Source organism: Anabrus simplex, chromosome 2, assembly GCF_040414725.1.
Source record: "Anabrus simplex isolate iqAnaSimp1 chromosome 2, ASM4041472v1, whole genome shotgun sequence".
NCBI classification, from domain to species: domain Eukaryota; kingdom Metazoa; phylum Arthropoda; class Insecta; order Orthoptera; family Tettigoniidae; genus Anabrus; species Anabrus simplex.
The window spans coordinates 1,120,881,700-1,120,908,500 of NC_090266.1; the positions used below are offsets into that span (position 1 = coordinate 1,120,881,700).

The following is a 26,801-nucleotide window of genomic DNA, read 5'->3' on the forward strand; positions in this document are numbered from 1 at the left end:
TACAACCTCGTTAGTGAAACTTATTGAAACTTACAACCTGACTTTTCATCCTGTTTACTATCATACTATTGTTTGCTATCCATCTCACAACATTGTCAAGAGCTTTTTGTGGTCCCTTACAATCCTGTAACTTATTTACTACTCTATGCAGAATAACACTATCTGCTAGAAGCCTCTATCTGTGATTTACTCATAACATTTACAGACAAATGAAAACATAAAGCTCCAATGATACTGCCTGGCAGGACCTCCTCCTGCCCCCCCCCCCCCCCCAACTCCTAATCAATCACCTACTCTAATTCTTTGAGTTCTATTTCCTAGAAATTCAGCCACCCGTTGGACCACACATTCATCTAATCTAATACCCTCATTTTTGTCAGCAGAGTCCCATGATCTATCCTACCAAAAGCCTTGAATACGTCAATAGCGATACTTGCTGGAATCCTAAAAGTTGAGCCTCTCTGGAATAACTGGAATAACCTTTCCTAAATTGAAACTGCTTTCTACCAATCCAGTTAGCAATTTTGAAAATCATGTCTAATATAATAAGAAATAATGCTTTCCGTAGCTTACAAGCAACATATGTGAAGCTGACTGACCTGTAAATATCCACTTTATGTTCATCACCTTTTCCTTTGTACAACGGTGCTACTATAGTATCTCTCCATTCATTTGATATAGCTCTTTCTGCAAACAGTAATCAAAGAAGTATTTCAGATATGGCAATATATCCCGACCCAATGCCTTTAGCATATCCCCAGAAATCTCAACAAGTTCAGCTGCTATTCTATTTTTCAGTTATTGCATCTTTTTGTAAATGTCTCTATTATCATAAGTAAATTTCAGTACTTTGCCATTATTAGTTGCCTCTTCTACCTTATATCCAACTATCATTACATAACGATGACCGAATTCTTCTGCCTTCTGTAACGTCCTCACATTTACACTCCCCTTGTTCATTAATGATCCCAGGAACCCGGAACCTGTTTCTGCCTTAAAGTGCCTATACATATCCTCCTAATTATCCATACAATTCCTATGACTTACAATTTTATTATGTTTGCCATTATGTTATCTTTTTTATTCTTAGAACTTTCTTTGCGTTGCACCGATATAGATAGGTCTTTTGGTGACGATGGGATTGGTGTAGGAAGGAAGTGGCTGTGACCTTAATTAAGGTAATTAAGGTACAGCCCCAGCATTTGTCTGGTGTGAAAATGGGAAACCATGGAAAACCGTCTTCAGGGCTGCCGACAGTGGGGTTCGAACACACTATCTCCCGGATGCAAGCTCACAGCAGCGCACCCCTAACCGCACGGCCAACTTGCCCGGTATATGTTATCCTTAGCCTCCCTAGTAAGTTTCTTCAATCTCCCCTTACTTTCACAACAATTCCTAACTCCATTTCTTTCTAATCTGTACGTCCTCCTTAATCCTTTTCTCAGTTATAATATAGTGGGTCTCTACCATTCCGTACCACCTTTAAAGGTACATCCCTCTTTTTGCACTCGACAACAATTACCTCAAACCCATCCCATAGGCTTCTTATTTTAACCATTTTCTGTTGATCATAATTACTTTTTTTTTTTTTTTTACCCCCATACTTCTCTTATGAGCAATGTGGTAATGTCTAACTGTCTTACTTTTACAACCTTCTTTTTTATCACCTTTATTTTTAACTAAGAACAGCTTCATGATCACATATACCGTCTATCACTTCAGTTTCTCTGTAGAGCTCAACTGGTTTTATCAGCACCACGTCTAGAATATTGTTTCCTCTAGATGGTTTCATTACTTTCTGATTCAGGTGCCCTTCCCAGATTAACTTATTTGCCATTTGTTAATCATGTTTTGTGTCATTCACATTTTTATCGCATCTTATCAAATAATTCCACATCAGCATCACCTCTCCCAGGTATGTACACCCCAAAAAAAGTTGCCTATTATCTTTCAGGATGAGCCTTCCACCTGGAACTCCATGTTTCTCATCCTTAACTTTTACATACAAATACTTCCTTATGAATACTCTCCCTCCTACCATTCCTATTTTGTCTCTACGATTAACACTCCAGTTCTGTGAGAAATTTTCCGCATTCATATCACTGTAAATATATATCTATTAAATTACTTAATTCTATTCCTTTCTTTACAATACTTCTACAGTTCAACACTAACAACTTCTTGTTATAGCAAGAAATGAAATTCATTATTTCAAATTCCATACTGACTATAGTATCCGTACTAAGGTACGAAATTTCCACCTATTCAATACTACACCTTATAATCCTATAGATGATTTGTTATATATTTGATTATTAAATGTGCACATGTTCCAACTCAACTGAGCTATTGTCAGCACTGGAAAGACATAAAACTGAGTGTAGCTCTTTAAATTAAAATGACTAATAATGATATAATTTGCAGTAAGATGGTATACATATAAAGTCTAGTGAGTCATTTGTGAGATAATTCAATACAGGGAGTATAGTTTAAATAGTTTAAGACTGCACACTTTTCTGCAGGAATCTCCAGGTGAGTGCCATATGGCTTGTATCAAGCTTGGCGTGATAAGAAGTCTTCACAGCTGATGTAGCAGTTTGTTAGTGACTATTGGAATATTAAGGTGTGTTGTGAGGTTATTATTATTATGATGATGGCTAAGTACTCTACAGCACAGAGGATATATTTGGAGTGTTCTTCGCAAAAATAGGTGCCACTGAAAATTCCGTAGACAGCTTCCTGGTTCTACAGTATCATCAAAATGTTACGTGCAGCAACTCGTTCACAAGTGGCATGGTACTGGTTTCATAACTAATACGAAAAAAGCGAAGGAGAACAGTTCTCACAAAGGAGAGTTTAGAAGATATACACTCAAGGCTGCAAGTCAGTTCACATAAGTTGCTACCGAGAGTAGATCAAGGAAACTGGTATTTCACATTCATCAGCAAATAATGCAACACAATTATCACATTTATGATCCCACCACATTCATTCAGTCCATAACATACAGCCTACAGATTTCATTGCAAGAATAAGATTTTGCAGTCGGCTAATGAATTGTGTCCCATCTCCGCGGTCTAGATGTAGTGTGCCTGGTTCTCACCCGAGGCCCCGGTTTGATTCCCAGCCAGATCGAGAAACTTTTCCTGGTCCTGAGGGTTGGTTCAGTGTTCACTCACCCTACACGATTACAACTGAGGAGATATCTGACAGTGAGATGGTGACCCCAACCTAGAAAACCAAGAACAACCACCGAGAGCATTCGTCGCTCTGGCCATGCGTCACCTCATAATCTGCAGGCCTTTGGGCAGAGCAGCAGTTGCTTTGTAGGCCAGGGTCCATCAGGGCTGTTGTGCTATGGGGTTTTTGTTTAATGAATAGTGTCCACAATGGTATCATGGACCCGAACTTTCTTTTTGCGAGTGATGAAGCATGGCTTCATTTGAATTGATTTAACAATTCACAGAACAATAGGATCTGGGGTACAGAGAACCCGCACATTTGTCAACCGAGACCTCTGCACAATGTGAAGATGGGTGCATGGTGCACTCTTAATGCTCAAAAAATTATCATTCCAATATTATTTCAGGACACAATTACTTCCAACAATTATATTCACAGCATTCTTGAACCATTTTTTGCTGAACTGACTTAAGAAGAAAAGAGGTACGGCTATTTCCAGCAGGATTGTGCGACAGGCCATATGGCGCATAGCCTTACGCGACGGTTGCAGGAATTGTTTGATGATGATCAGATTATCAGTAAAGTTCGTTAGGTTTTGGTCCCCTCGTTCATCTGATTTACATACATGTAAATTTTATCTATGGGGAACTCTCAAAGGAAAAGTTTACAGGAATAATTCTGGAACTGCAGAAGAATTAAAAATTGAAATTAGGAACACTGGGCATTCCATTGGTGTTCATGAACTGCAAAGTGTGTTTTGATATCTCATAAGATGTGAAGCTTGCATCGCAGCTCAAGGAGATAATTTACATCATCTTCTGTAAATACTGGTGAGTTCAGTTTCATTTACTAGTTTATTTGTTTGCCTTATTTATTCATTTGTTTGTTTATTTATCCTGAGCATGTATATAGCTGGAGAGTTCAGTTTCATTTGGTTTCTACAGACGTAATCGTGCCGCATCTCTGAGATGACTACGTCTGCTCGTCACTGCGGGCACTGTGCACGCTATCACCGCTTCTCTGCTCTCGTATGATTCAGTACTCCACTATGAAGTCTCAAATTATACTCCCTGCATAAAAATACTTTTATTATATAATTATTAGTTATTTTAATTTAATGAGTTACACTCTATTTTTATGTCTTTCCAGTGCCGATGATGGCTCAATTGAGCCGAAACATGTACACTTTTAAAATATAATGTTAATTAAATAATCTATAAGATTATAATGTGTAGTACTGAATAGCTGGAAATTTCATACCTTAATCCAGACTTTATGTCATCCTTACTTGATTTCCCGCACCCTACACTCTCATCTCTGTTCTCTAGTCCATTTTCATTTTTGAGTTCTTCTATTGTTATTACTATTTTTACTTGTCCTTTAAAATAACCCCATAAATAAAGGCTCATTCTCAGAAAACAAAACAAGTTATGAGCCATACGACCTTACTGGAAGTACTCAGGGATCATTTCCTCTTAAATCAATTGTGGAAAACAAATTTTCAAGATCAACTCAATGTAATGGTCAGAGTTTATGCTCCCAGTCACCTACAGACCCTAAAATTGCTCACCAGCAATGATCTGAGATTTTGTATTATACTCTCCAAGCATTGTTGAAATGAAATGGCGTATGGCTTTTAGTGCCGGGAGTGTCCGAGGACATGTTCGGCTTGCCAGGTGCAGGTCTTTTGATTTGACTCCCGTAGGCAACCTGCGCGTCGTGATTAGGATGAAATGATGATGAAGACGACACATACACCCAGCCCCCCTGCCAGCGAAATTAACCAATGATGGTTAAAATTCCCGACCCTGCCAGGAATCGAACCCGGGACCCCTGTGACCAAAGGCCAGCACGCTAACCATTTAGCCATGGAGCCGGACAAAGCATTGTTTACCACAACTGTTGATTCTTTTTACTCTTATCATTAGGATTATGTGTATCTGTTGAAATGTTACAACAAGAATGAATTTTGCTAACTTATCCCTTTCGTATGGATTGAATTATACCAATAAGCATCTAATCTGTATGATAGGCTTTTAACACATTTATATACAGAGCATATCAAAAGTGATCATACAGCCAAAACGTATAAGATAGGACAAGCAAAAATGCCTCTGTAAACAAGGCATTGCAATCAAACCGTTCACGAGATGATAATAATAATAATGCTCCATTACTGAAGTGACTGCTTGCACACATGGACACATCATGTACTTTACATATTTTTACACCTGGTGTCATTGTCCTAGTTAGTACTAAAATTCTGAAACAGATCTTATTAACAATATCTTTCATAAAGAAAATGCCATGTCTACACAGGAGATGTTACATAGTACAATACAGTATTGTACATATGCAACTGTTACAGCAGGTGCTCAAAACGTCGTCCTTGGATTTGGACGCAATACTGTACTGTAACAGGTACACACATAATGTGACATCGGCCTTGGTACCATTGATAGAACGGGAATGGTAATACCAGCTACGGGGAGTATGTTTGGGTTACGTCTTACTTGGAAATAGGACACCTGGTGTATGAAATATGGATGAGTCCACGTGTACAAGCCATGAAGGTCACGATGGAGCATCAAAATACGTCCACCATTATCTTGTAAACAGTTCGACTGCAATTCCATGTTCATAAAGACATTTTTTATTTTCCTATCATGTACGTTCCACCGTTTTGACATGTGCCGTCACATATGATTCACCTATTATGAGTTTTCTATTAATGTATGAATTGGCTTGTACTTTGAGGTAGATCCTTGGTGAGAAACATCCTTCATGGAAAACACAGCACCTCATTTGAACTTCTCGTGGCAGTGGTTCACCTAGTCCTGTTAGTAAATTCTCTCAAACAATATTAACACCACTCTTAGGTGAAACCCAGAATGCTCACAGTCCATGAAAAAGCTGCAAAGAATTTCATGCTTTTATGAAAGTGTGCAGAAACTTGTACCAAAAAATGGCATTTTCACTGATATGACAGGAATTTTGGCATAGCACACACGTTCAAGCAGAACAAATAAGACTATGTCTCAAATACCCAATCACAAGGCAATTTTGGTAGTTTGGAGGCTGGCCATGGCAAGTAGCCAGCTGTTTTAAATACCCAGTAGTCATAAGACACCTTACTTATAAGGAAGATCAGGAGAGCTACCTCTCCAGCAATTATATAATAGATGTAGTCCGTCCAAACCCTGTGAGTGATGCAAACCTCGTGAAGGTCTAAATCCACAACCTGTAGAAGAATTAATGAATTAATTAATAAGGAAATTAACTACAATAACACATTAAAGTTGATAAATTTATAATAATAAAAGAACAAATTCATACATATCAAAAGTCAAATTCACAAGTAAAGGGTAATAGAGGGAAAATTATATACACTGACTGGCACCAAAAATGCAGCACATTGTAAATATTGAAGAAATTATGTGTAACTATCCATTCAATACAACTTCAACACTTTATTTTGTGAAGTTCTTTAGGTTGCACAGTGAAAATTCTCTTCTGAAGATGCAGAGCAAAGTTTTCTGGAAACCTAATGAATTTCACCTTGTTTTCTTGATACGGCATAAGCCCAAAAGTCTATATGAAGTCTACAAGTACGGGCCGTGAAAGCATCAATGTTAACATATGTTTTCTTTTTTTGGGTAATTTATAAATGTATTTGTTCAAAATTAGTTTTGGCAGACTGAAGAACCTAACAGTTATAAATTAACTGAGTCGAAATTGAAAAGAAATGGCTTCAGATATCATATGTTACATTTGTGTAAGAGATTTTTAAAAAATTTGCTTTATATTGCACCAACACACATAAGCGTTATGGCGATGATGGGACAGTAAAGGGCTTGGAGTGGGAAGGAAGCGACCATGGCCTTAAATAAGGTACAGCCCCAGCATTTGCCTGGTGTGAAAATGAGAAACCACGGAAGACCATCTTCAGGGATGCTGACAGTGAGGTTCAAACCCACTGTCTCCTGAATGCAGTATAAGAGAATAATGCACTAAGCCTTCGAAAATTGTTATTTTTCCCTTACCAGAAGTGGGGAGGGTTTAGCGTTTATCATAAACCAAAATGTATTGTTCCATTATTTATTACAGCAGTTTGCATTCTTTTAGCCCCATTAACAAGTTAAAGATTAAATATTGTTGATTAAAAAATTAAGTGAAAAATTAGTTTACAAACATAGATTTGGAGTGTTTGCTCTTGTGGCCAATGACACATCACTTGTTTATGGCTACACCAGGGTGGTCTATTTACTACCCCATCTGCATGACATCTCTTAGTGTGCTGATGTCCAGGGAAAGTTTCTGCTTCCTTTTTATTCTGTAAATGAAGCCAATCCTTGTTGGAAAGGTCTTGTTGTTATTGCAATGTGCACGACTTCTGCTTATATAAGCCCTCGGGAAACTAGTGTAGAGTTCTTAACAGTTTGCCTAATCCCTTTGGTGATATTTGCCTTTCTCTAACCATCTTCTTTGGTTGAAGTCATATTGATTTTTTTTTTTTTTTTAATACTCATTTACATCACCAACAAAACAAATGTGCAAACTGAAGAATTTCCTTATTGCCATATGCTGTTAGGGTGTTATCTTGAGGCTGATACAAGAAGTCTGGAATGTGGCACTTGGAACCTACTTCTTTCTTGACTGTATCAAGGCGGCACTTCAAGCAATGAACTGTGATTCTTACAAATTAATTTGTAATCTTCCTCCCTGTGAGACGTGTTTGAGGAAATTCCTTGGTTATTCTTGTAATTCAGGCAATTCCTTTTCTGTGAGTCTGTGGTGTCACGAGGCAATTCTTTCACACTTATTCCTTCATAGGAAAACAATAAATCCTATCATTTCCACAATTACCATCATTGATGTTTATATTTGTGACAACAATAGCTCTAGCTCCTTGGACTGCAAAACCATAGAGTGGCTTTTGTTGCTCATACAGGTCAATCAAAAACTGTAATGTTATTACTAGGGCACGGATTCGAGCATATTAGCATATTTTTTTCCTGAATAGTACACATTGAAAGAAGCCTTTCGGTAGTATTTTCATCTCTCTGGGACCAACAGAATTTAAATTTATCGAGCATATAAATGCATAAAACCGCGGTTTGGAACATGTTTGGAATATCAAGGATGTAAAGCAATAATGTTACAAAATATTGCTTACTGTATCACAGAGATGTACAATCTGGAAATGTAAACTTTTACGAATAGAAATCTAGCACAAATAAACAGTAACTTAATGAAAAGGTTACAGTCTGTGAGTTCTTTTGTTTTCCCTTCTTCACTCTGAGTTAGTACCGTTTATGGCCTCCTCTGGCACTGATCAGGTCTCTAACACACTATGGTATGCTTGCACTAAGTACATTGACGTCATCTTGAGGAAGAACATCCCATTCCATCTGGGCAGCTCTAATGAGGGCTGGGAATGTCTGTGGAGGTAGTAGATGATAAAAAAACCCAGCCTTTTTCAATCTGCCCCATGCATACTTAATGCAGTTCATGTTCAGTGAATTAGGTGGTCAATTCATAAGTTTGATACCTGCTTCTCTCATGAAGTTCCTGACTGGAGCATGTCTGAGTGTGAGCACTGTCGTCGACGAAAATGAATTCAGCACCATGTTCATCCCTAATGAGTTGTACAAATGGTCGAAGAATTTCATCGGTATACCGCTGGGCAGTTAACATCCCTCGAATTGGTATCAAAGGTATACGACGGCCATGCATAAACCTAGAAAAAATCATTACACCCCTCCAAAAAATGCATGCTAGTACTTTCCGCCACATCTTCTACGTCTTCACATCCTGTGTCGTCATCTTTATTCGAATCAAAAGTACAATAGAATAATACTACATTTAAAAGAAACAAACTATATACACAAATATATACAATGTAAAAGGTCTATAACAATATATGTCATACAGATGTCACACCGATTTGGCCCAAAATTTGGCCACTTCAAGGGCATTTGGATTGGCCAGCACCAAGTCTTCCATTGAGCAGTTTGATGGACACACGGAACAACATAGCAGGTGTTCACTTGTCTGAACTTCACCACAGTCACAAAAGGCCGTATCGATGGGGAAGTTCCATTTCTGTAGATTCACTCTGGTTCTACCCACTCCAGATCTAAGTCTGTTTAAGGACCCCCATGTCAACCAGTCCTCGGTATGACAGGAAGGCAACACTTCCCGTGGTTCCATCCATTTAAAAAGGCCAGGGGTCTTTTGTTTCCATTTGGTAATCCTGACTTTGTCTGATGATCCTTGCAGGTGTTCTGATGATGTTAAAAAGGCTTTCCTGGACTTCAGTCTTCATTGGGCAGGTTAGTATCCAAAGAGTGGATGTGAAGGCATTAAATTTGTTTTAAGCCTTTTGTTGTTAGCAGCAACCTCTCTCCTGACGTCACAAGGAGCAATACCGGCAAGGTACTTGATTTTCTCGAGAAGAGTTGGCCAAGTGCTATCCGTGACTCATCTGCAAACATGACATTACATCATTCATTAAGATGTTGAACAACCCAGCTTCTCCTCTCAAGACTATGATGATTCTTTAGTGGAACACACTGAGTTGGTCAAAATAGCCTTAACAGGGCACTATGCAGCTGATTGCATAACATCTGTGCAGATAAATAGATGCCGGTTGCCCTAAAAGGGTCATTTCATAACTGTCGAGCAGTCAAAATTGGTCTCCCCTGCATTGTTACACGGATATACCAATCTTAGTAACAAGTAACTATTCTCATTTTGGTTCCATATTGAAGTTGACGTATATCTCAAATATTATTATAATATTTGTAGATCCACCTGTTCAATACAATACAATATAATCCACTATCTCATGTGGTTAAAATTTATACATAATACATAAAAGTCATAGGTACATGTTTCACCCTTTTTTTATGGACATCATCAGCCTATATCAATCTTAAAAATTGATGGATATGGAAACTTTCTAATCTTATAAACTATAGAGTAAAATGTTGGACAATGATTTCATAAAATACTAGCAAGATACCCGTGACGATACGGTATTATAATGACATTTATAATTGAATGGTTAACGTTTTACATATTATAATCCGCCGAAATTCGCGATGTGACTCGTTTTCTGAGAGAATCCGCCAAAATTCGTGATCTGATTCGTTTTCTGAGAGATTACGGCAAAGTTCCACCCATTTTTCAATCTTTCTTTCCAGCAATTGATTTCGTTCATCCCGGGCTAATTCCAGGTATTCCACTCGGTCAGTTGGGTCCCTAAATCTTTGCCATCTTTTCCTATAAGCAATTTTAATATGGTTCAAATCCTTGAGGAGATCCGGTGTGGTGTCGTCTTGGGTGCCTTGACGGTACTGAACCCGCGGCCGGACTGCATTCGTAGTCTCTACCCGGCCAGTAACCGTTTCTAGCGTGGTCCGCACATTTGGACGACGGTCCAGAACATTATTATTATTATTATTATTATTATTATTATTATTGTTGTTGTTACGGAGTTTTCCGTGGTAGTTAGAGGTGAAAGAAGGTGCTGGGATGAACAGGTCTCAACTTACGAAATTAAAGTTAATTTAAAATTTAACAAGGTTATATTTTCTTTTTAAGATCAAGAAATAACAAATATAACAGGTACTCAGTAGCCTAGCAACAAATCGAGAATATACAATTACAGTGTTACAGGATTTGGGCTCCGAGAGCCAGACACACAATTCTTGAGCAATTAGCCCAACTTTAGCCAGATACCAGGTTTGACAAAGGGGCAGAAAACCCCAATCATGCCCCGGAGCACTTGCTCCCTATTACTCAGTAAAGCCTCCTCGAGGCACACAGAAACCAAAATTTTAAGAAAGAGCAACCCGCTCTTAAAGTTCAAGCCTATCAAAGGCCACACCAAACTCCACCTTCAAGCTGACCTCCAAGCACATGAAAACAGGGGTAAAAATACCCAACCTACTGAGGTCTACTCAATAAAGAAACAGGACAATTACATGGCCTCCAAAATACCAACTTGAGAGGAGGCGTACTTGCACTCCTAATACACTTTATTTAAAACCTATTTGGCACTAGGCCGCTTATGCAAGGGCTAATCCCATACTAAAGAGGTGACTTATATAAGAAAATAATTTATATTACATTAGGAAGGGAAGAAACGGTTGAGAAAATAAGTTCACCTCAAAGCAATAGGAGTGGGAGCTCGAGAGGGTTAAGCACTCTCTATCCCAATTTGAAATTTAAAGAGGTAGAATCTATACCAAGTGTCTTTTACATTTTAGAGGAAAGTTACATGGTAAAAGGTATCGAACCTGCCCCGAGAGTTAAACTGCTGAGCTAGCAAGAAAATAAGTTATTAAAAGGCCATTACCTTATTGAAGAACTGCTGCCCGACGAAAGAGGCGCTTCCCGCCCCCTGCTACATAATTTACACTATGATAGATGTTACTGAAGTGGCCCGGAGACCCAAAAATCAGCAGTTTATATACCCTCGTGGAACATTCGAGACCTTTCATGAATGATAACACCCGCCCACGAGCTTTTATTGGTTACCGAACACAGTTACAGAGTAGGTTGGGGAAGAAAGCCCCAATTGGTCGAAAAATAATTTAAGAAATTCGGGATTGGCTAATTTCAAAACTGGCGGAACGAACGGATTAACATTGCCATCTCAAACAATGATAGAAAGAAATTTAACAAAGAGCAAACTTATGACTACAAAATTTCTTCAAAGAAAAGTTCCTTCACTTTGCACTAGGGTACACAATTGTAGTTCTTAAGTGGTGCAATCTAGAAGAGAATGTTCACACTTCTTGCTACAGAGAAAACAAATATAAATCGAAAAAGACACAGTTCAGAACACTTCAAAATTTATAGTAATGACATCTTCTGAGAAATCTTAGCATTAATGTAGAAGTTAAAGTTCAAGCTTCCTCCAGTAGGGGAGTTTCAACTGGCGCAATGTTTGAATTAGCGGCCCGGAGGTGTACAGCCCGGTACAATTATTATTATAATTATTCATGTTCTGGACCCCACAGCAAGATGCAAGACCGCTACTTGGCGGTAAATTACATCTGCTGCCATTGTCATTGCTGAAAATGTGACCAGCACCATCGCCGCGCGTATGCAAGTGCGCGAGATTTCTGGCGACACGAATGATATACTTCCGTGCATTATTGACCTTATTATAGAGGTGAACAGTTGCACGGTCAATATCATTCCTATCATTTATTTCAAATGTGTTTAAATTTTTATATATATGCCAGGAGAATCCACTGTAATCTAACTTTATGTTCTCCAAAGGAAAAGATGGCTCTTGAAAACGAACCCAGGAATCAGTTTATGATCAGAATAAATACATTATGTACAGTAAAATCAATTGGTCTTAACGCATTTTTCACCCCACTGCCGTTAAGTTGATTTAACCCCCCCCCTCTAACCCGCCCCAAAGGGGCGCGTTTCTTTTTGTTTAAAGGAGATTCCAAATAGCAATGTTCACGTCTGTTACTTTCAATTTTGAGATATATTCTCTCCCCCCCCAAAAAGCGTTTTTCTTTGTTTTTAAAGGAGATCCAAATTTCAATTTTCACGTCTGTAACAACTTTAGTTTTTATTAGATGTAAGTATTCTCATACAATTAAGTCAATTCATTTTTCAATTCATTCACCCCCCCCCCCCCTTCATTGGATTTTCCGAGAATACGTGTTTCTTTACTTCTTAAGCAGATTCCAAATATCAAATTTCACGTCTTTAACATCTTCATTTTTGTGATATCAGTAGTTTAATTAAAAGAAATCAACACCATTTTCAGTCACTTTCAACCCCCCCCCCCACCCCTTCATCCACCCAAGTGTTATTTCCGAAAACTAAAAATACACGTTTCTTTATTTTTAATAGAGATAAAATTCCATTTTTCACTTCTGTAACATGTTAAGTTTTTTTAGATATACTGTAGAAATTTACATTTTAAAATTTCACCCCTTTTTATTTCCCCTTAAGTGGAGTTTCCAAAAACAAATCACCTACGTTTCTTTACACTTACAGGAGATTGCACCTACCCACATTTTACGTCTGTAACATTTTACATTTCTCAGATATTCTGTAGATATAGTCTTTCAAAAAATTCACCCCATTTGTCACTCCTGTTTAACCGCCATTAATTGGATTTTCCAAAAACAAAAAAATACGTGTTTCTTTATATTTAAAGGAGATCCCATACACAAATTTTCAGTTCTGTAATATCTTCAGTTTCTAAGATATATGTATCCTCATTAAAGGCATTCAACCCATTATTCACTCTTTTACACCCCTCCTGTTGGAATTTACAGAATACAAAAAAATGCGTGTTCCCTTATTTTTAAAGGAGATTCTAAATACCAATTTTTACATCTGTAACTTATAAAGTTTTAAGATGTAGACACACATTTTAAAAATTCACCCCTTTTTCACCCCCCAATATTTGGATTTTCCAAAAACGAAAAAACACCTGTTTCTTTATTTTTAAAATAGATCTCAAATACCAATTTTCAGGTCTGTAATATCTTCAGGTTCTGAAATATAAGTAGCCTCATTAAAGGCATTCAACCTCTTTTTCACCCTTTTCCACCCTTCCTATTGGGATTTTCCGAAAGCAAAAAATACGCGTTTCTTTATATTTAAAGGAGATTCTAAATACTAATTTTTACATCTATAAAATTTTAAAAGTTTTGAAATATAGATACACTCATTTTAAAAATTTGCCCCCTTTCCACCTCCCCCAATTAAATGGATTTTCCAAAAAGAAAAAAAATACGTGTTTCTTTATTTTTAAAGGAGATCCCAAACACCAATTTTCAGGTCCGTAATATCTTCAGGTTCTGAAATATAAGTAGCCACATTAAAGGCATTCAACCACTTTTTCACCCTTTTCCACCCTTCTTCCTATTGGGATTTTCCGAAAACAAAAAAATACGTGTTTCTTGATTTTAAAAGAGATTCTAAATACCAATTTTTACATCTATAAACTTCAAAGTTTTGAGATATAGATACACTCATTTTAAAAATTAACCCCCTTTCGCCCCCATTAATTGGATTTTCCAAAAACTAGAAATACGCCTTTCTTTATTTTAAAGGGAATCCTAAACACCAATTTTCAGGTCTGTAATATCTTCAGTTTCTGACATATAAGTATTCACTTTAAAGGCATTCAACCCGTTTTTCACCCCTTTTCACCCCTCCTATTGGGATTTTCCGAAAACAAAAAATACGTGTTTTTTTTAATTTTTAATGAAGATTCTAAATACCAATGTTTACATCAGTAAACTTTAAAAGTTTTGAGATATAGATGCACTCATTTTAAAAATTCACCCCCCTTTTCACCCTCCCATTAAATGGATTTTCTAAAAACAAAAAAATACGTGTTTCTCTATTTTTAAAATCGGTCAAAAGTACCAATTTTCAGGTCTGTAATATCTTCAGTTTCTGAGATATAAGTACCGGCATCCTGATAAAAGGCATTCAACCCATTTTACGCCCTTTTTCACCCGTTCTATTGGGATTTTTCTGAAAACAAAAAAATACGTGTTTCCTTATTTTTAAATAAGATTCTAAATACCAATTTTCACATCTATAAATGTTTAAAGTTTTGAGATATAGATACACTCATTTTAAAATTTCACCCCCCTTTTCACCCCCTTACCGAAGGAATATCCAAAAATCCTCTCTTAGCGAGCACCTACATCATAATATGAATATATCCCCAAAATTTCATTTCTTTATGTCCAGTAGTTTTGGCTCGGCGATGATGAATCAGTCAGTCAGTCAGTCAGGACAAGCTATTTTATATATATAGATTACAGACATCAAGGTAACCAAGATGATAGCTACTCTCCTGGAAAATCATCGCTTTTTTTTAAAATTCCAAGGACGCTGAAGCAGATGGAGAAATCAAAGGAATGGACTACCTCAAGGCAGTGTACTGGGTCCTATTCTTTTTCAACATCTACACTAATGACCAGTCATTACCAGAAAATACTAAAAGCTTTATCTACGCCGATGACCTTGCATTTACTACTCAAACTGATACTTTGATGAAGCAGAGATCTCTTTAACTGCTGCACTAGAAGAGCTAGGTACCCATTATGAGAAAAACCAACTCAAACCAAATCCCGTTAAGACTCAAATCTGTTGAGTTCCATCTGCGGCATGCACAGGCCTCTCAGAAACTCTAAGTACTATGGAAAGGGAACTTACTGGAACCCTGATTTACACCAAAGTACCTGGGAGTTATGCTGGATCGCACATTAACACATAAAAAACATTGCCAAAACTTCAAACAAGAGATAGCTGCTAGAAACGACATTCTACGAAAATAATGAGGAACAAGTTGGGGAGCACAACCACAAACAATTAGAACATCAGCTCTAGCTCTATGCTACTCTGCAGGAGAATATGCCTCCCCGGTTTGACAGAGGTCAGCTCATACGAAGCAGGTCGACATTGAAAGCTGCAGGATCCTTACTGGATGTTTGAAACCTACACCCGTTGAGAAGGTCCATTTAGCTGGTATTGCTCCCGGTAAGATTCGTAGGGAGGTAGCAGCTAACAAAGAAAGGCTCCAATCATCTTCTTCAGAAGCACACCTTCTCTATGGATACCACCCAGCCACACAGAGGCTAAAATCTAGAAAATGTTTTCTCCGCACATCAGTTAACCCGGAGGGGAAAGCAGAGAATGCTAGGGTCAAAATGTGGAAAGGAAGAATCAACCACCTTTCCAACTGGATAGAGTCGAAGGAAAGTCTTCCATGTGGACACCAGGAGAAGTGGACAGGATGGAAAGCCCTTAACAGACTCCGCACAGAAGTCAGCAGAACAAAAGTAAATTTGCGGAAGTGGGGTTTCTCAAGTGATTCATCACTTTGTGATTGCACTATGAAGGACTTGATTGCAGCCTCCCCCAACGCTATTGACGTGGCCCAATACTGGGCAAGAATTATCTAGCTCTTGAACTGTTGCTTTATCTGTGACTGTATAATAGACCTGTATATTTGTATAGTAGGAATGTAGATATCAGGGTTTGTTTTCTTTTAATACTGTGACTGTATAATAGACCTATATATTTGTATAGTAGGAATGTAGATATCATGTTTTTTTTTTTTAATATCTGTAAGTAAGGTTGATACTTCTGACACAAATAAAGAAAGACCGTCAATCTTGTACCAAATCTATAAATAATAAGAATGAAAAAGAATATCTCAAAATGTTAAAAACCAACATCTTTCTTGTCTAAAACGGTCCATTTAAAAACTTCACTCGTAATTTTACTTAGCACGAGTGTCTGCCTTTATTAAGTCCCTGAATCAGCACGTTCACTTTATATTTCCAATGTGATTATCACTTGCGTCACTAGTCTGTCAATGTGTTCAGTTGTTTGAGATTAAACACTTATCCAAATAGATAATGTAATTTAAAATGAAATGGACTTTGTGGTTTCTTGCCACCTTTGAAAATATAACAGAGTTCAATTGTTCTAAAACGGTTGCAAATTGCCATTCAAAATAATGAAATGGAAGAGTTTATCTGTCATATGAACACTGCTGTTTAAAATGTACAAGTTTATTCATGTTATCAGACACTGCTTTCAGGTGCTGAAACACTACAGGTTCATAGAAATGCTCAACAACAACAACTGTCCGTAAGTCGACAGTCTATAAATCACTTGTACTATTCAGAAATAATTACACATGGAATGAGACAGTTGTGTCCATACAGTTCGTACGGGATTAATGAAGTGAATGTTAATTTTGTGAGTCATAGTTCTCTTGTAGAAAGTGAAATACACTGAGTTAATATTCATTGAATAATGGTGAAAATTTTTGAAGTTCTAATGTTTCACTTGGAAATAATTAACACATTTAAGACACTTAAGAAAAATCAGAAAATTTGTTGAACCTAAACTTGAGGAAGAACAACATGGTGGATTGAGAGTCTGTAACGAAAAAATATGTCATAGTTGTGAAGTTTGTGTGAACTGACGTATAAACTGGGGATGTTAAGCAGACTCTTACTCATCCAAGCTCGCCTCTCTTGCGGCTAGCTTGCTCTTGTGACTCTTGCTGTCCGAATGGCGACGGCTAATTCCGTGTGCCTCGTGTTGTACCACGTAAGCACATATGGGAATGTCTGAGACGTAAAGAAGTGCTAGATGAGATTATAGCTCGAGTAAAACAACTATACCTTTCTAAAATAATTTTTATTTTTTTAGTCCACCTTTTCAATACATTACGTTTTTGATTGATTTACATAAATATTTTTACATTATTGTTATTTTTTTAGGCATCTTCAGCCGCAGTTCCTACTACCCAAGTGTAACCGTCCAGGGTTCTCCAGCCCTACTAATTTAATATAATATCATTTTGCGCGATATCATTTGATATCAAGTTTATCCGCCATCGGCAATTATTTGTAATAACATATTTATTTAACGTCAATCATTTGTAATCAAGGCTTTTTGGAATCATATTTTATATATGATAACATCGTTTTATTATTTAAATTATTATATTATGTAGGATAAGAATTCATTATGTTGTAAATACGGTCAATATGTTGAGACATAGTTGTTTTCATTTCATCTCATGTTTGTGTATACGGAGGGTTATTCTTGAAGCTTGGGATTTTGCGTGAGTCATGGGTTTATTTTATGACCAAGGCTAGTAAACAGCGACCCGTGCGCGAGGCTTGCAAGCTGGTCAGCTATATCATCGCCACACCTTCTGGACTTGTCGAGGAAGGAGGGAAGGGGAGTTGATGCTTCGATCTATCGAATCAGATACTTCGTTGTATATGAGTTTTGAGATTTAACTGTTACCAAGAGTGGAGGTGAGCCCGGATATATACTGATTCTCAACACAAGAACGGGACCTTACAACCTTACCACCTAACTACGGTACTCCATCACTACTACTACTTCTACTGTGAACATCTACTTTGAACGACGTGTTTTGATTTTTGATACAGTGTGTGGTTGCTCTGCGACATAGTTATTTTTGTACAATGTGTTATCGCTTCGATACAGTATTTAGGTGCGGTTATGTTATCGGATCCACGTGAAACGAAACAAGCTTACGGCTTGTGTTATTTTCAGTAAATATTGTGGACGAAGAACTATGTTTAGTTCAAGTCTACGGAATTTTGGTACAAGTCTGTACCGTATAAATAGTATAGCTCAGTTGGTTTGAGATTTCTACTAATATGGAAAAATTCATATCTCTGAATTTTCTCCTCTTACGATCAAAGCTGATCAGTTTTTACAAGTATAGGGCCAATGTCTATTTTAAAGACTAGGCATGTAGGGAGTGCTAGTCCAGATAGCCCGTACCATATCAGAGAAGGAAGGAAGGATGTCCATGGAGCAAAGTCTACATCGAGAAGAAGAGAACGAGTAACCACGGAAACCAGATAACTTCAACGGAAGCTGCAATTGGTGAGCTTCAATTAGATAAAGCAAGCAATAGTAAATTCAGTAAATTATAAATTCCTCCACGCTTTAAGGAAACTTTTCCGATTCATCTCATTTTTTTTGTATAATAAATTCATTTGTATTTTATATTGCGTTAATTTTCTTTCTTAAGCGATACTTAATGGTTAATTAATTAAAATCCTACCCCTGTGATTTAAGTCTCTATGCTAGTAAATATAAATTTTGGTTTACAGTTTTATTTAAAACTGTAACCATGGCGCCCAAACATTACATAGAGAAATGGGGAACCATGGAATGTTTATTGTTTCTATTTGCGTGGCAATTTGCGGGCAAGCCACAAATAGTTTATTTAATATTCATGTGTCCCAAGATAATAACTTTCATCTCCTCAAGTGTTTTGATGAGAGGGATCAGTTACATTTGTCGCACCAATGTGGAGCTCGAAAACCATTAAGTATTCGTGGAAAGAAAGCAGTAAAGTAGAGTCTGTGTTTGTGGGGGTTAAGTGAGTGTCCATATAATTTGTATGTGTGATTTTGGGGGAATCATGGCTGCACAAGGTGAAAAGGACATGAAATTACGTAGCGGAAACTTAGTAAAGGGAGGCGAGACGCTGAATTTTAGGAATGTTGTAGATGAAAGCATTGAAATAGATAAAACGGTAGAGAGTGGTGGGAGCATGGAAAATAGCACAGAATCTGATGTAGCTAGGATGGACGGCGAGAAAGAAACTAATATGATTAGTGATAAGAATATTCAACAACTGTTTGTGATGGTGCAAGTGATATTAGAGCAAACGAAAGGGATAGATGAAATTAGGAAAGTGATAGGTGAAATTAGGAAGGAAGCGAAAGGGATAAATGAAAGTAAGAAGGAAGTAGAGAAAAAGCAGACAGAGATTAAAGAAAATAGAAAGGAGATCGAACAGACTAAAACCGAAAGTAGCAGGGAAGTTAATGCTAAGATGGATGTTTTAAATAGTAGTAGTACACGTGAGCACACAAACTATCAGACACCACCCAGAAGACAAGAACACAATCACCGTGGTCATTTTCAACCGAGACAACAACCTGTAGGTAATCAGTCACACCAGCAAAATAGGAATGCTCAGAGGGAATGAAATGTAGAGGAAAGTACAAGCCGAAATCAGGATACAAGGAGACAAAGTAATTTAAACTGATAGTAGACGGTAATGAGAGATCAGATTATCAGTCTTCAGTACATGTTGCGAGAAATTGTGTAATGACGTACATGGATTATGATCTCGATGTTAGAGATGAGTTATTAAGGGAGGTGGAATTAAGGGAGGTGGAAGTGAATCAAGTCGAAGTTGGTAATAAAAGTGAGAACCCCGTTGTTACGATCGTTATATGGAGGGCGCAGTATCAGGCTTTATTGGATTCAGGCAGTCAAAGATCATGTGTAAGTTTGAAGTGGTATGAGGACAGAAAGAAGGAGAATATTGAGATTGAAGAAATGCCTGTGAAATCCACATATATCGTCACTGCTGTAGGTAAAAGATCCAAGCAAATATGTAAACAAGTTGCCATACCTATTTGTATTAACGGGAAGTCGAAAATTCAGATCTGTCTTGTTATTCCGAATCTTATATTTGATGTTATCTTGGGATCTGACTGGCTAAGTTTATACTCAGCTGGGTTAAATTACAATGAGGCGATAGTATATTTAAGGTGGGATAATGAGGATGTTAAAGTCACGTGGGATGCCGAAGTTCAGACGAAAGTGGAGGTTTGTAACATGTGGTGTGTTAATGAGGTTTCAAAAGATGAAGAAGAGAGAGCGGATTTTAAGATGTGTGAAGTGTGGTTAGAGGTGAACCACGATGATGCTTTGAGAGAAGCGGTAGATAGTAGCAATTTGGAAGAAGGTCAGAGGGACCGATTGTTGTATGTGTTGAGAGAACACAAGGAAGTATTTTCATCGAAACCTGGCAAAACACATGTGTATGAACACTCATTTTCAGTGCTGGATAAAAGTATATTCGCTGGACCGAGATATCCGATACCACATAAGTATGCTAAAGCAGTAGACAATCAAATTGAAGCTATGTTAGAGGATGGTATTATTGAAGTTTCGAGTAGTGAGTGTGTCAATCTTTTATTGAGTAAAGCGACAGGTCTTAGTTGCAGTAAGATTATTAGTGACAAGTATGTTCAGGAATTAGGTACGCCTAGTAGGTTATTATGTGATAGCGGATCTCAATTTACATCGAAGAAGTGGAAGGATGTGATGACAGAGTTAGGTATCACACATGTTTTTTCCTCAATTAGGAATCCGCAAGGGAATATGTGTGAACGCACGATGAAGGAATTAGGTAGGATGTTTTGATCTTTAGTTCATGACAAGCACACTGCGTGGGTTGTTTCTTTAACGTTGATTGAGAAATGGATTAATATGGTTCAGCATGATAGTACGAAATTCACCCCATTAGAGGTTCATCTTGGCAGCAATCCAAGGAATGAGCTGACGAAAGTACTAGGTATTACACAGGAACCTCAGCGGGACTCTCAGATATATGTCAGATTAGCAAGAGAGAATTTGATTAAAGCGGCTGAGAAGCGTAGCAGACAGCAGAAACGTCAGGTGTTAGACGAATTTCAGGTAGGAGATTATGTTCTGTTACGTGTTCCCATGCTCTCGTCCAGTGAAGAGAAAGTGACGAAGAAATTCTTTTTGTTGTATCAGGGTCCATTCCAGATTGTCGGGTTGGTCCTTGTGCATACAGATTGAAAGATGGTAATCGTGTTATGTTGGGCACTTATAATATTCGCTCTCTGAGACGATATATTTCTGCGAATTAAGTGTAATGTCTCCCAGACGTTGTTTTGACAACATTAAATGTACTTGAGTTGGAAAACGTGAATTCATGTATAGGTTGTGAACCTAGATCTGACACCATTGTAGGAGCCATGAGTAACTTGGGATTTTTTTGAAACTGCAGAAGTAAATTAATGCAGTAATTTTCTAAGTACTAATAATTTTTGCAATGAAAACAAGAAATTGCTTGCGGCCATCTAAGAGAGGTAATCCACGTGTGATTACGTGTGTGTGTGGTGTATATATTATTATAACCTGGAACTGCCGAACACTTTGATGGTGAAGTGCAAAGATAGAGTTATTTACCTGTTGTTGTAAATATTATGAGTGTTGCTGACAAACTTTCGCAAGAAAATCGGCAGGAATTATTACTAATGTTATCTGGTATCGTTGAAGCAGACACTCTACAGTGAGATACAAGATTTGATTATATATGTTTTTTATTAAGTGTTTGTAAGATGTAATGATGAATATATCAGCCGTTTTGTTGTAGTGTGTTATTTTCATATATGTTATATCTGTAAACAACAGGAGGGCGTATGTAACCGTCCAGGGTTCTCCAGCCCTACTAATTTAATATAATATCATTTTGCGCGATATCATTTGATATCAAGTTAATCCGCCATCGGCAATTATTTGTAATAACAAATTTATTCAACGTCAATCATTTGTAATCAAGGCTTTTTGGAATTATATTGTATATATGATAACATCGTTTTATTATTTAAATTATTATATTATGTAGGATAAGAATTCATTATGTTGTAAATACGGTCAATATGTTGAGACATAGTTGTTTTCATTTCATCTCATGTTTGTGTATACGGAGGTTTATTCTTGAAGCTTGGGATTTTGCGCGAGTCATGGGTTTATTTTATGACCAAGGCTAGTAAACAGCGACCCGTGCGCGAGGCTTGCAAGCTGGTCAGCTATATCATCGCCACGCCTTCTGGACTTGTCGAGGAAGAAGGGAAGGGGAGTTGATGCTTCGATCTATCGAATCAGATACTTCGTTGTATATGAGTTTTGAGATTGAACTGTTACCAAGAGTGGGGGTGAGCCCGGATATATACTGATTCTCAACACAAGAACGGGACCTTACAACCTTACCACCTAACTACGGTACTCCATCACTACTACTTCTACTGTGAACATCTACTTTGAACGACGTGTTTTGATTTTTGATACAGTGTGTGGTCGCTCTGCGACATAGTTATTTTTGTACAATGTGTTATCGCTTCGATACAGTATTTAGGTGCGGTTATGTTATCGGATCCACGTGAAACGAAACAAGCTTACGGCTTGTGTTATTTTCAGTAAATATTGTGGACGAAGAACTATGTTTAGTTCAAGTCTACGGAATTTTGGTACAAGTCTGTACCGTATAAATAGTATAGCTCAGTTGGTTTGAGATTTCTACTAATGTGGAAAAATTCATATCTCTGAATTTTCTCCTCTTACGATCAAAGCTGATCAGTTTTTACAAGTATAGGGCCAATGTCTATTTTGAAGACTAGGCATGTAGGGAGTGCTAGTCCAGATAGCCCGTACCATATCAGAGAAGGAAGGAAGGATGTCTATCGAGCAAAGTCTACATCGAGAAGAAGAGAACGAGTAACCACGGAAACCAGATGACTTCAACGGAATCTGCAATTGGTGAGCTTCAATTAGATAAAGCAAGCAATAGTAAATTCAGTAAATTATAAATTCCTCCACGCTTTAAGGAAACTTTTCCGATTCATCTCATTTTTTTTTGTATAATAAATTCATTTGTATTTTATATTGCGTTAATTTTCTTTCTTAAGCGATACTTAATGGTTAATTATTTAAAATCCTACCCCTGTGATTTAAGTATAAGTCTCTATGCTAGTAAATATAAATTTTGGGTGCCCAAACATTACATAGAGAAATGGGCAACCATGGAATGTTTATTGTTTCTATTTGCGTGGCAATTTGCGGGCAAGCCACAAATAGTTTATTTAATATTCATGTGTCCCAAGATAATAACTTTCATCTCCTCAAGTGTTTTGACGAGAGGGAACAGTTACATAAGATCAAAATAGCCAGGATAATGGATTTTGCTTAATAATAAAATACTTAAAATGGTTAATGGTTTTAATTTAAAATATTTTTGTGTGTATTATGTGTTCTGTAGAAACATCTGGCTGATGTGGATAATTATGACTAGTGAACTGTATTAACAAGTACCATACATAAAAACATTTAGCTTGATACAATTGCTCTGTCTAAAAAGGGTGAGTTTACAATTATTATACAGTCATTTGATAAAAACATAATGATATGCTTTAAAAAACTTGTGATGACATTGGTTGGTTTAGGTTATTTAGTCTGTAATATCCAATGTGCATGCTCTCACTGGAATCTTCATGGACCCGAAGTGTCACCATGGGAATAAAATTTGGTAGCGTTTCTGTAAGATTTTGCATGATCCGTTGTCTGAATGTTGCTTTATGGTGATTAAATTATGTAAAATCTTGCTGCCTGTCGCTGTGTGGGTTTGAAGAGGGGACTTCTCAAGGTTGTTGACATCTGTTGTGGTCTTGTTACATCGTTTTTAAAGGTCGATATTGGTGGATTGCGAGTCTGCAACGAAAAAATATGTCATAGTTGTGAAGTTTGTGTGAACTGAAGTATAAAATGGGGATGTTAAGTGGGCTCTTACTCACCCCCTCACCCCTCTTGCGGCTGGCTTGCTCTTGTGACACCTGCTGTCCGACTGGCGATAGCTAATTCCGTGCGACTCGTGTTGTATCTGCGTGTGTTACGCAGAGGGGTATGGGTTGGGGAGGGGTGGGCAGATGAGGTATTGGCTGTTCTCAGAGCAGGAAGTTTTTCTCTGGGTGGAGCTTTTACGTGTGGAAATTTATTGATGTTTTGGAACATATTTTCTTAATTGTGGGATTTGACCATATAAAGGATTTTTTAGTTTCTATAATGTCATTTAAATTGTGGTTTCTGTTGAAGAACTGGTCTATGTAAATGTAGATGTTTTCATATTCATTCATCAATTTGCCTTTTTTTTTGTTCTCTTTAATATAGTTAAATCTTGTTCTATGGTCATGCAGTTATGTTCAGTTTCTTTCATATGTACCCTCACTGTCAAGAATTTATGATGTTTGTTTGTATTATAGTTAGGGTTCCCATATGTACGGTTTTGCCCGGAACAATACGGTTTTTTCTCATTTTGTTCCGCGTACGGTGCACCCTTCAAACCGTACGCCCAATGTTCCGTTTTTTTTTTAAATATCGCGGTTTAGACAATAGTATAGTATCGAAAAAGTGCGCGGTTATGATGAAAATATTCTGATTTCTGACCAATGATCTGCCGTCACAGTTGAGAACAGCGCCTCTGGCAGTGTGCTAGCGGTACTAGCGGACATGTAGAGCATGAGTCTCCTGCATTGTGATCGGAAGCAGGACGTGTGCGGTAAACAAGAAATTGCTCTCTCATAGTGTTTCCCATTAGCTGTGAGGTATTTCGACGAAAAACTATACATTTGTAACAGACTTATAGACTTCTACGAAGATGCGGACGAAAGTGCTATAAAAATGTCTCAACAAATTTATAACAGAATTTCGGAACATGGTTTAATGTTGTCCCAGATTTCAAGCTATACTGCTGACAACACAAATTCTAATTTTGGGAAGAACATTCTGTATATGTACACCTAAAGGCAGTAAATCCAACCTTGGTTAAGTCTTATGTGTTGTGCACATGTTGTTCGCAATTTATGTAAAGCTGGGATGAATTCTAAGTCAATTGATATTGAAATGTTGATAAAAAGTACCGGTATTCAATTACTTTTCAAATTCAGCAAAAAGAGTTATACACTTAATATAATTATTTCAGTTTCTTAATATTAAATACACTAATTTGTTAAGACATGTGCCAACAAGATGGCTTTCTATAAAGAATGCTGAGAAACCTCCCAGCGATAGTATCTTATTTCTCAAGTGTTAAAGACTGTCCAGTATTCATTAAGAAATATTAGTTAGGTTCCTCAGAATCAAATTCTGGTAAGCAAACACTTCTAGTAGAATTGTATCTACATTTTTTGATACATTTAGCAGATGTTTTCAATAAGGCAGTTCTTAGTCCTGAAAAGAGTGATCTGGCAGTCTGTGAGGTATATACTGTTATTAAAAGTCTGAAAATACAACAGGAACAGAGAATGGGAGAAATACATTTTTTGTTACAAAGTGACTTGCACATTAAGTAAATTGAATGATTTGTTTACTGGGGAAGTTAAGGTCTGTGAAAATAATTTTATACATGTCTATGAGGTTTGTGTTAAGTATCTATGTAAATGATTTGATTTTAGTGCTGATTATAATGTTTATTCACTGTTGAATTGTATAACTCTAAAAAAACTCACCTCAGTTCAGCAAGATTTTAAAGTTAGTGGAGACACTAGGTTTACAGGAAAAGATGAATATTGATGATATGTGTTCAGAAGTTGTAGAAATATTCAATTTGTTTTCTGGTGAGAGTGGTGTTGGTGAAAAGCTAAAACTAGCTCTCCTAAGTAAAACAATGCCAGATAGGTGGGTATATATCACCGGTTTAATTGGCCCAGAAAAACTGAAGAACATTTTGATGGTACTTAAGTCTGTCTTAAGTATATTTCTATCGAATGCATATACTGAAAGAGTGTTTTCAGTAATGGCAATAAAATGGAGAGATGAGAAAAACAGATGCTCAGTAGAATTGTGTACTTCAACTATGATGAGAACTGTAAGGAATTTCTCAAGAAAGTTTTGTTGAATAAGAAACTGTTACAAATTGCTTCTTCAAATGACAAGTACTTATGAAATGTTAATTTCAATGTAAAGACTAACACATTATTAGCTTGTAATAAATTAAGTACCTACATATTTCACGCTGACGTTGTTATATTATTACTGGTATTTAATTGTTAATATAACCCTGGTCTCTTCTCGTAATCATGGCTATGGTGCCTTAATTTAGCGCTATATGGCAAGGAGATGGAAGTGCTTCTTATTTGCTATCTGGAATCGAGCGACTGTTCCTTATTTGCCATCAGGAAATCTGGCAACCCTAATTATAGTGTGCTAAATATCTCGTTGAGAAACTTCATCCTGTATGCCCTGTGTATGAGGCGAAACATCGAGTACAGGTGAGTTTGTAAATCCCGGATCCAGAGTACTGGTTGGGATTACTTTAAGTAAATTTGGCAAATTTTAATTTTTTTTGTTTTTCTGGAAATAATTTTGAAATTTGTCTATTTCTAATCCTTATTATTATTATTTGATTGACCATTTCTATGTTAAACCCGTTGAAC

The 26,801-nt window shown here is 37.1% G+C and overlaps 1 protein-coding gene across 2 annotated transcripts in view; it reads right to left on the minus strand.

The window, feature by feature from the left end:
• Positions 1-26,801, minus strand: part of LOC136864736 (protein halfway) — a 261,173-nt gene that overhangs the window by 3,674 nt on the left and 230,698 nt on the right. For both annotated transcript variants that reach the window (XM_067142079.2, XM_067142078.2), the window contains one exon: positions 1-6,424. This exon is cut by the window's left edge and continues 3,674 nt beyond it. In XM_067142079.2, coding sequence (XP_066998180.1) covers positions 6,215-6,424 — 210 coding nt within the window. In that variant the 3' untranslated portion in view covers positions 1-6,214. The remainder of the gene's footprint in view (positions 6,425-26,801) is intronic.